General features: G+C 36.8%; 1 protein-coding gene across 1 annotated transcript in view; it reads right to left on the reverse strand.

Annotated features, from left to right (window-relative positions):
• SHANK2 (SH3 and multiple ankyrin repeat domains 2) overlaps nucleotides 1–12,185 on the reverse strand; it is a gene marked incomplete at both ends in the record, with an annotated part of 273,237 nt that overhangs the window by 167,475 nt on the left and 93,577 nt on the right. The window contains one exon of the mRNA XM_082059244.1: nucleotides 9,311–9,424. Within this exon, the coding sequence (XP_081915370.1) occupies nucleotides 9,311–9,424 (114 nt within the window). The remainder of the gene's footprint in view (nucleotides 1–9,310; nucleotides 9,425–12,185) is intronic.

Here is a 12,185-nt window from a genome sequence, read left to right on the forward strand (position 1 = left end):
TAAAATTCAATACATTTTGTGAGTTCGGAATTAGAAACATTTACTCAGGTTTGTCTGTTTTATTTGAAGACAAATAACCTATTCCTGGCTTGACAAATAAGACTATCAATATTGATGTGAAGTTCTTTCAGCTAAATAAACACACTCCGGGATACGGAAACTCGAAGCAAGCACAACCAACTTCAAAGCCCAACACTGCAGGTATAACCTTTCAAACCACTGCCACAGAAAATCCAGAGCTGGCTGAGTCCAGGATGAAAGGATGGAGAGAAGATCTACATTTGAATAAATTACGCTTTAAAGCCCTTAACGCACTAGTATGAGTTAACAGGTCACAAGGTGAGACCCTGGAGTTTCCCTTTAATACCAATCCAATGATAAAATTAGCAGAGGGAGGTGGTTCCACTTGCATGGTTTGCTCTACAGCATAAAATTGGCGAGTGGTGTGTAATGTGATAACTGATTGGGTTTTTCGGTGAATCACAATACCGTGTTTGTTTTCATGCTGCTTTCCTATGATCAGTCCCTGTCATCACGTAGCACATCATCAAGGCATTTTCTCCCCATCAGGCATCGGTGGATGTTTTAGCCAGCTGGAAAAAGCCCCTTTTTTCCATTCTCTATTCTTGCAGGCACGTATGGAAGTAAAAAGCAGTGACGTAATTTAAGAACAGAATATGGATTTTCTGACAGCTATTTAGGTATAATTTTCCTGATCACCTCCAGCATCCTGTAAGCAGATGCTCTATCATCTTCCTTAGATTAATACGAACCTGATCTCAAATAACTGGGGAGTGTTTCAAAGAGTTTTCAGCCTCTGTTGTCAAGCCTTTTATCTGAGCCATTAAAAATAAGAGGGGAAAAAACCCAAATGTGTCATTTAGTATAGAATACAGAAGAAAAAGATGACTTACCAGCACTTTCAGAATATGCATAGATCTAAGACTTGCCTTGCTTTATATCAGCCATTTTAAATTTTTAAAAGTGTTAGGTTATGCTAAATGAACTGAGTTAAATGAAATATGGTGCTTTATTTAATCCTGATAGATACCTAGAATGATTTTAACAGAAGTTGTATCCTGGTATAAATAATACTTGCACAGGCGCATCAGAGAATTCCGACTAAACAGATTTTCAGGAAAAAAATTGATGTAGAATAAAAATAAAAACCAAAACCTAATGCTACTACAACTGAAGACATTTATAGAAAAAGTAAAGATCACATATATTTTATCATAAGATCACAAGATATCAAGAAGTACCAAAGATATGGCAAATCAGTTAAAACTCAAATAACTTGATCCCAGATTTTGAAGGGCTGAAAACCCCATGTTTCATGTGTATTTCCACAAGAAATCAAATGAATAATAATAATTATAAAAAAAGAGTATTATTTATAGATTGTTAGTACATTGCATAAAACGGCTGCTCAAATTCTGCCACAGGGTGAAGTTTTCTGTCTTAAGCCAATAATGGGGTTTATATTCCTCAGGAGGCTCTTTTGCTTTGTAAATCATTCACTTTATACCTATATCTTCTTCATACTTCTAAAGTAATTTGTAACATTAGGCATTTTAGTATCTATATTTGGTCTTAGACTTTAAAAGTTGCTTCTTAATGTTAGATGGACTGTGGTTTTGAACAGAAACTGTGAGTGCATCACTGGAAAGAAAAGGAAGGGAATATATAGTGGTAACTCCATTTTTTTGAGACACTCTTCAGAGTTTGTGGTTTTTTTTTATCCTGATAGACATTTTTTTGAGGAAAAAATGCAGAAAGAATCAGAAAAGGGAAAACTCTACACTCGCATGTCTGATTTCACACATCAACAATCCCAGATGCATTTGAAATATTGACTTTCCTAACACGTAAGTTTAATTTTATATCGCTGTGCAATTTATTTTTAGCCTATTTCAATGCTTTAGAGAACCGTGTTGCTCCTTTTCAGCTGATTAGAGTTACTCCTAAGTGGCTCTTTGCAAGGAGGAAAATCAGAGTGAACGGGATGAAGTGCATGTCGGACGAAGAGCCGAGACAGCAAAATATTATGAATTAAAAATTAGTTATTCACAGATAAAGATGCAGACAGACTTCCCTTCTAGACCTAGGCTTGTATTTTCTTTCTTTTGAATATTTTTTTAAATGTTTTTGCTTTGTGCTGTTCTCAAAAACTGGATGAATAATGAAATTATTATCATTTAAAAGTCTGTTTATCATGACTGAGAACACAAACGCTTTGCTCAGCAAAGCTGATGTGTAGAAACTTGCTGAGATTCATTCTTTAAATTTCCAGCACTTGAGACAAAACGTGGAGTTGATTTACACCCTCAAAGTTGACAGAATCAGTTGAATATTTCTGCTCCAAGCTCCTACATCAGCTGGGGTTTATGGACTGACTTGCCAGCACCTTGGCTCTAGTTCTTTGCATATAGTTCCAGTATAAAGTATTTTTCCAATTGTTTGACCAAAGGGAATGCAGTTTATGCAAAAAAAATACAGTACGTAGCATATTCCTGATCTTTCTAAGCCCTGAAGCAGAACACAGCGTCTTTGTGGATGATCACTGTGCTGAGTTGTGTCACCTATTCACTTTTTTTTTTTACTTAAAAATCTGTACATGGGAAGGATATTTTGTGGCAAAAAATAAATCGCTTCTCAAAAGATGAAAGTTTTCAGAATCCTGTCAGCCACATGGTTCGTTTTGCAAAATGCCAAAGCAAGGCAGAAAAGACTATTTCAGAGCTTAGGACAGTATCCTTCAAAGCAGGAGGAATAGTGTTTGACCTGTCAGTTTGAGCTCTGGGTACCAGCGGTTGACAGCTGGACAACGTTCCTCAAACAGACATGGATAAACTTCACTAAACACACCTGTGGGACTGCACATCTCGCACTTAGGACTCTATTTGGGATTACAAAGATATCATATTAATCTCTTGAGCTTTCCTATCCATTTTCAAATGGCTGACTTTATATCCACGTCTTTCCTTTCTTATATAATAACTTATTTTTATGCTTTCTCCGTTCAGTACTTCCAGCTGCAGTAATGTCTTGTCCTCATGTCAATCAGTTTAAGTTGCATGACAATTTTGTCACAGGTACCTTCTATTCAAGGTGAAATGATGTAGAAGGAGCATTTATCAAAACCTTTTATCAAAAAGCTCGAGGCACTCATCTGGTCAGGTAACATCTCCTATTTGCAGGATCTTCTGTCTTGTTGAAACCCTCTTCCTTCCAGTGGTTTTCAAAGTTATTCAGTTTAGAGAATTCTTCAGAATTCTAATAATCTCTTAAATGTTTCCATACATTCTTACAGTTCTCTTTCTACCTAAATAACTACCAAGAACTGATCTTAAGAAAACAGGAAAAAGTTGTTTCATATGTGACCAGGGTTTGCTTTCACAGCTGATTATGTTCTGGGTATCTATTGTGTCCAAACAGCAAATTGGGTAAATCAAAGTTTCCTATCCTTCTAGAATGAGCAGAGCTACAACTTACAAATTTCATGAGCTCAGGAACTAATATCTGAATGCAAACTGAGAGACTTCAAATGCACCTTAAACTGTCCACCTGTGACTGACAAAATTAGGTGACCTTGAACTTACGGGAAGAAGAAGTGTGATGGCTTTATCCAAGAGCTCTGCTTGCACGTCAGGTTGAGATGGGTGCACATTTATTTCCTTTTCTATTGAGAAAATAAATCCTTAGTTGTGAACACATGCTCCATCATCTCCTCTGGGCTTGAGGATTTGGGGATGGGGACTTCCAGGCTCAGCATATTACATTTCTATTCCACACCGGGATGCAATGGGATGAGCACGCACACACAGACCAAATTTCTGTGGTATGTTTTAGTGCATATCACAGGGTATACCCAGTGATATCAGTTCTTTGTAATCTACCTACCACATCCCTGCCTGGATACACTTAAAAATGTAGGAAAAAAAAAGTCAAAATTTAATTTTCTGCCACCCATCCTTCTCACAAAGGGATGTTTGAAATTAACTATAAGCTACATAAGAGCATAACCTGGGGAAATTCAGTTTTTCAGCACTTCGGGCAGACAACATGTGTCCATAAGGACACAGTCAATGCTGTAACTTGTGCTGTGGCGTGTGTGTAACCACGCACCCTGTCCCCCTGTTAGCAGGTCCCTGGCACACACACCCCTTCTGCCAACTCTGATTCTTCCAAACAGCATCCAGATATATTCCAGCAGTTAAAGAATGTTGGTGACTTTTCTGAAAGGCAGCACAGAGAAAGCAGCTTGATGTGGCAGACAAGGGGAAGAAAACTTTCAGATCCAATACGTGCCAAGACACTTGTGCACAGAGAACAGAACAGCTACTGGTACAGCTGGGGCTCCTCAATTCACAGGCAAAGTCTGGGAAAGTGTTGTGCTGATTATATAAAAGGATGGTGGAAATGAGGAATAAATCTGGTTTTATTGATAGCACAAAATGTTAAAAACCAAAAATGCAGAATAAAGAAAATTCTATAGTTAAGAAATAGCAGTCTATGTAGCAAAGCATTCATTTTATTAACACAACTTTGACTTGTTTGGTAACTTCTGAAATCCAGAGGGAATGTCAGATAAGGAACGCTGCAATTTCTATTTATAACATCCATGTATGATTACATAGGTAAAAAGAAATGGGAAAGAGAACCATATGAATCTGCCACTATATTCTTCAAGTTGCTTGAAACCCGGGAAGAAGCTATATCAAACATTTAAGTACAGGTATTTTGGGAGAGAAATCCCAGCTTAGATGCTCAGTAGTGTCTGCTCAGAGCACCAGTGACACTAGAGGTCAGCATGGGCGCATCTACATCAGCACTTTAGTCAGGAATATTCAGCCAGGAATATGCTTTTTATTAATAAGTGCCGCCTGCTCTGCTGCAGCCCACAGGACTGAGCAGACCGGAGTCTGCAAATTTGACTTTTTCATGGAAAAACGAGCTCTTGAACAACTGCCAATGGTCGCTCAAGCCACGTGGCCGGATGAGATCTAGTCTGAAATAAACTGGAACTCAAGAAAAGGCCAAGAGTTGAAAGACGGCAAGAAAGAATCACTAAAAGACATGCTGAGTCTGCCTGTGTTTCAGTATCATTTGTAAAATCTAAGAGGTCTTCAGGCACATCAGTAGGACAATAATCAGTAAAGACAGGATGTAATTAAAGGTAACTTCTAGTTAGAAAAGTAAATGAATACTTTTCATCTCAGATATGAACAACCAGATAATCTATATCTCTGAATTCTGACGGACATGGAGTATAAAATCACAAGTCTAACAGAAAGCGTTTTTATCGTAAATCTCTCAAGTCGGAGTAATAACCTATGATGGAAAAAAAAGCAAATGGAAATACCTAAACTTAAATAGAAGGAAGAAAACTATATCTTCCTTTGGTGGGACAGCTGATTTTATGGACAACAGATTCTTCTGTGCTTCATTTGCTATTGGAAGGTATTAGGTAGGAATTCTTACTATTTTAAGCAGGATAGTGAATTTTAAAGGAAGAATAAACTGGTAAAATGAAAAGTCTTGGGTTTTTTAGAGATAGAAAATGTAAATAAAGCTATGTCACATAATATATTCTCAGTGGATGCAAGCTACTGCTGCCAGAGATCCAAGATGACCTGTGATTCCCTGCAGCACCAACAGCGCTTGGCTAATAAATCCTTCTAAGATGTCTCTTAACCAAAGGGAGTACCTCACATTTGCATAGATTTTAGTTAAATTGGATTTTATATGAATGAAGTTTCTCCCGTGCAGAACTTTCTTCAATCTACCAAGATCATTTTAGGAAACAAACAAACAAACAAAACCCCAAACACAACACAGCATATTTTCACAGTTTTAGGAACACAAATAAATTTAAGAATGGAATTGGTTCATTACTGAATAACATAGGAAAAAGAAGAAATATGTACCATTTGTATTCTGTGTTTGTACAGGGAAAAAGCAAGATGTCTCAACCCCATCTGAAAGAATACTCTCAGTCTAAGAATAATTCTGGAGAATGTTAAAAACTGGTTAGTAAGGCGATGCTTTTTAAAACGAGATGGTTCGAAGGTTTTGTGGCTAAGAATTATTTAAAAGCAGGCAAAAGAACTTAGCAGAGTACTGATAACGATTTTCTTTGTCATTATTCTCTTTTCATTAGATCTTGAAATGTCAAGGAAACTTCTTGAGAGGGAAAGGCAGCGGGTCCTGTGCCAGTGCTATTAAAGGGCAAATGAGACAACCTGGATAATTAAAAGCCTGTAAGCCTGGCATCAATCCTAGCAAAATAATGGCATAATTCCTACAAGGCTCGATTAATGAAGGATTAAAGAAGGGATATAGAATTAATGCCAGTCAACGCGATTTTTTTTTTGGAAAACAGAACTTGCCAAGCTAGCGTGATATCTTTGAAGAGATCCCAGGAGCCAGGTGCTGCTCCGGGCTGCCCGCTTCCACCCGCCAGTCGGGATGGCAATGAAAGTTCCCTGGAACGTGTCTTACAAGTGAGATTATACATCAGCATGACACGAAACACCTGCCCGCCGGTTTTACTGGGCACGTCGTGTTTAATTGTGGTTTGGGTTTTTCCAAGAACTATTTCTCTTTCTTTCATTCACGGCACGCAAACGACACGCTGCTATTAAACACAATTATTCAAACTTAACAGCAAAGAGAAGCTGTTTGAAGAAATGTTCCTAAATCTTATTTGTAGGAAAGAACTGTGGTGCTGGTCTGAAAAAGGCTGACTTTGAGATTCATTCCCTACACAATATGATGATTTGCTTTCTAAATCATTATCATAAGAAGTTCTGCTGCTTTGCAAAGTCCATGATGCAAATTCTTGCAACTCGCACAAGTTTGTGATGTTTCTCAGTTGATGTTCTTTCAGCCATCCCAGCAGACCTAATTTAATTTCTAATCATTTCACCATGCTTAACACATTTTTGCATCTGTCCTCAGAGGAAGTACTGGCAGATTTTTGCTTATAAAGCTCTCCTCTTTCATTTCCATTGGTTCCCATGCAAAGGGAATGAAGCTAACTGCACAGAGCTACTCCATCATCAGCTGCTTTCAGTCTATACCGTATTTCAATAATAATATGGCGCTTACTCTGGATTTCATGTATCTCATACTCATACCTCCAACATCTATTGCATTACAGAGAGAAGCACTTGTGCCTTCTGGGTGCAGGTCATTTTGCAAGACAGCCACGCAAAGGCATAGAAAATGTGCCAATTTTGTGGGTTTTTAATTAAATTTTAATGTTTTTTGGAGTGGAAGAATGGTATATTTAAAGTCTCTAGCTATGTTGACATTATTATGCACACTATACTATAAACAAATAGGAAAACAATCAGAAAGACAACAGTATGGAAAAGGTATAAATTGGAGCAAATGCTCTGGTGTTTTGGCAGACGCATGGCATAAGTTTTTGTAATTTCACGTCAGAAAATGTGTAAGATGTTTCTGTTGATATTCTTTCAACACCTGCAGCTTTGGTAATCCTTTTGCTTTTCTTGTGACAATGTTTTTTCTTAATTTTCATTTTCCTTTGAATGATCAAAGAAATTTTTGCCCAAAACCAATCTTGTTCTATATTAAAGCTATCATATCATACACTGAATTTACTTTCTACAGTATTTCTTGAAAACGTCTTTAAGGATTTTTGACACACAGGTTTGGTTACCTGCTCTTCAGAACCACTTTATATATCTAAAGAAGGTGCAAAACTCCTTTCACGTTTTAGAACTCCCCTTAATGCCCCTTCCCGGAATTTTTGTCAGATTTGAAGACAAATTCAATGGAGCACAAATTTAATGCAGAATTGCCATAATAGACCCAAGAAAGGTGTTAGTGATGACTTACATAAACTGCATCTTTCTGAAGTCTTTCAATCAAGTGACCACAAGGTTTTACTAAAGGATCTTCAGAACAGTTCACATGTGGCTCTTCACCAGCTTATGTTCCACATTGACGGAATTTATTCAACTTCCATAACGTTGCCAACACATGAAGTCACACTAGAATTGCAACTTGTTATTCTCTCTTTACATCCAGTATTTGAGAACAGCACTGTTCCTAGATTTGCCAATTCCAACCTCAATCTTCTTATTGTTTAATATTCCTCCATCTTCAATTTCTGATTTGTTCTTAAGCCCTTTGAAGAGCTGCATAACTATTCTCTCTCTATTCTCAGAGGCTAAATCCATTCCCTCCAAATACTAGATCTGGTTTTGCCTCCTTTTCTCTTTCAAAAGGGAAATAGAAAAGCAAGTATATCCTTTTGACACCAATGAAATCAAAATTATTATAAAACCTTATAAATATTTCCAAATCCTTACTACTCTGGAACTATTCTCTCGTCCAGTGCACTCTATTTCATTCTTTCATGTTTATACAGTGGGTATATATAACAAAAGAAAACTATACCTGTGCAGCTTATAATGACATACATAAAAGAATAATGTTCATGAATGGATGATACAATGCAGAAATTTTAGTATATTGTCTGTGCAATGCCAGAAGTTCTTAAACAATACAGAGGAGATCCAAACCCCATCAAGAGTTAATTTAAAATTGCATACACTCCTGGAGAACATTAATTATGTTCTCAGAGTTCATTTATAATGAGGTTTTAATTAGAGAGGATGTCCTCATATCTTAATTCTTAAAAGCAGTGAAATTATGAGATGGTAGGTAATTCTTAAAATAAGAGGCTTCAAAGTACATTTCTTTTATTATACCAGAACTGCAAAGACTCTCTGCTTATAGTCACTTTTGTTGTACTTACTCGTGGCAGTACAAGTATATGATAAAAGAGGATTCTCTTTCCTCACTATCAGCAAGGATGTAAATGGGACACCCCACTAATGGACGCCTCCTCTAAAATTTAGGAAAAGGTCAACAGCGGGATCTTTACTGCTGTGAACAAGAGCTGAATGCATTGTATGACCACCTCAGATCAGGAGATGACTGGCCAGTTTTTCTTCATTATTTGTCTAATTAACCATTCTCCCATACTGCCCGAAAATAAAATGCAGCATAATGCTTTACAGAACGTCTGCAAACAGCTCTGTCTAAATGATTTTGCAGTACTTTGGAGCACAGTCCCTCATGAGAAAGACTGTTTGGAGAGCATCCAGCAAAATCTGATCAATAAACCCAGCTTTCTATTTTAATTCGGCAGTTTCTAGTACTGCACAAACGTGCTGCTGTACAACACGTTACTGTCTGGGCTGCCTCTCTGCTTGGACAGATACATCACATTTGGCATTATTAGGATTGAACAGGAACTTGATCCGATTACCTGGTTTGCTTTCATTTGGTTTACACTGAACTTCTTCAACGCACTCTGCAGGAAACCATCCAATATGTCCCCGGGTGCTGCCTTCCCAGAATCCACCTTCACCGATGCTTAAAACTAAATAGAAAAGAGACATAAGAAGCATTAGATCCTTTTTCTCTTATGTAAATACCATGAATAGTTACATAACACTCTCAGTAATAATTTAATATCACATTGGTAAAAGCAAACATCGTACAATAACTTGAAATATTAGTACCTCTAAATGGGCATAGAGAAAACTTTAAATGTGACCCTCTCTGATCAGTCTTTAGAACCTCTTGCCAAATTTATTTCTGTCACAAGTTTTCTTGGCCCTCACATAATTCTTTCAATTTTCAGTTTTCTCATTGCTGCTTTTATCAAGTATAAAGGCATGGTCGTACTACAATCAAAGAAAATTAACCTTGCCTGTTCAAATTAAGCTGAACCCATTGTAAAAATCGAACTCACACTAAAACTGAGTTTCAATAATAGGTATTTTGATATCTCGTATGTTTTATAATTCCTAGGGAAACAAGCTATTTTATTTAGAGTGTAGCTCCAGAGATTTGTAATGTAGGTCGAGTAATGTGATTTAACAGTTTGAGTGCAGAGCAAACACTTGAATATCCCACAGGTGTGACACACAATACAGATCCCTTTTGAAACATTTCAATGATTTTTCTTGTTAAAAGACACTGACAATAGGGAGGAGAATGATTCACCAACAGGAGAAAAGCTTTATCTGTAGTTTTAATTACCTTGATATTAATCATAGAATCATAGAATTATTTCGGTTGGAAGAGACCCTCAGGATCATCGTGTCCAACCACAATCTAATCTTAAGACTCAACAAGGATTGTGACAAAAGACCGCAGAACAACAATGCATATTTTTACTAGTAAACAATTGGAGACTAATTACAATACTGAAAGGACCCTAAATACTTGCCAAGTATTATGTTTAAATTAATTTTATAGAAGTTCCCACAAATCACTGTATGTTTATTTTAAAAGAACATAAATGTACTATTAAAAACACACTACACATTAATATTGGAACAAAGGTGATTTCATAGAAAAACAAAAATACCGTTCGCTCTTCTAAGTAGGTTGACTGGGAATGTAGCTCAGTCAGACAACCCTGCTCCTCCGAGTACATCTGTCCAAAACATGATGTTCGGTGGAGAGGTCCCTGAGCTCCCAAAAATAAGCCCATGGAAGCCGAACAGCCCAGTCCCATCAGCCGCATGCTCAGCCAGCCAAGCTAACGGCCCTGCTGACAATCAAGGCTAATTAGCCCAAGTACACCTCTTTGCTAACATACACATATCGTTTTCGTGACCTGAAATAATCTCTCTGCAGGGTATTTCGGTACGGGAGGGTTATTAACTTGCTCAGAGCTACTTTGATGATCTCCAACACACACATTCTTTGTGCTGTTAAAATAAACCTTATTCGGTTTAAAATGATAGTCCCTGAGCCTGACTGCAATTGAATTCCGTATGCGTGAAACTGCTGGGACTCACTGGCATTGAATTGGAACCTGACGTGTGCTACTATAGAGTAAGACGAAAATCAAATCAATGATAGGCAAAAAAAAACCCCAATAAAAATACTAAAGAGGTAGTAAGAAGTCTGTAAAATTGCATTTGAAATTAAATGTTTACTCAGTTTCTCATTAATGCAATCCCAAGCTATTTGTGGTATTACTTACAAAGTACAGATATCTATTAAAATAGATATCTGACAGAAAACTGTTTTTAATATGTCAATTTTAAGTCCTTTAGTGTAGGAAATTCTGAGATACAGATTCCATGAGCTGCATATTTACACATCACTGTCAATAAGAATAATATATTAAGCGCCAGGAAATAGATCCATTATTGCAAAATCCTGCACCTCGATGGATCCCAAATGCTCAATTTACCGAGCACCTTTCTGACATATATGAAGAAATCTATACCTACCCAGGTAGTTACGGGATAATGACGGACAGCACTGACCTTGGAAGACACAAACTCTACAGTGACACTGAAGCTGAATAGAAATTTTGTAGCTATGCCTTTTCTTTCACCTACTGATATTGTTAACACAAGAAGAAAATATTTCACCTCTACATTTAAATGCAAGCAAAAATGAAGAAAGTAAATCTGTGCTTTAATGACAGTAATAAAATAAATAATGCAAAACCCAAAATATTAATAAATATAAATTTGGAGCATAATTAATGAAAAATATGTCAACAAATTCCTGTTGCTCTTGAAAATGTTTAAAGCCTGTGCACATTTACATGCAAAGTCAATCTGATAATTCAATGTTACATGAAACAGAAGCCTATTCATTCATGCAATATATATTGGGTATTCATCAGCTTCCAATATATTTTTAATGATGTAACCTCTGTTCACATAAGAATAAAGTGCATTTCTTATATATGAGACAAGGAAGTAAGAAAACTTGATTAATAACATATACAAATATTATCATTATTGTAGGGTCCTACTGTACATTGATTTAACTTCAAACCATAAAAGTAAGTCTAAGACTCCAGCTGAAGTAAATTTCAAAATGTGAGGCAGGGAACAATTTCTATTGCAAGTAATTAGGGGGTTTTGAGGAGAGTTTTCAGCACTGAATCTCAGTCCTGATTTCACTTCATAAACTAGTAATATCGGGAGAACAAAACTCCTTAGAGATTGAGAAAGACTTCCCCATTCAGTGGTTTATTAATCTGTCAAATCTGCTATTTTGATGCTCCAAATTACACAGATATTTCCATCTCCAAAAAGCATTTGTGCTGTAAGAAAGAAGTTGGATATTTCGCACCCATAGAGTCATTTCATGTGTTTATGGTA

This window comes from Streptopelia decaocto (assembly GCF_964273445.1).
Source record: "Streptopelia decaocto genome assembly, chromosome: 7".
NCBI lineage: Eukaryota > Metazoa > Chordata > Aves > Columbiformes > Columbidae > Streptopelia > Streptopelia decaocto.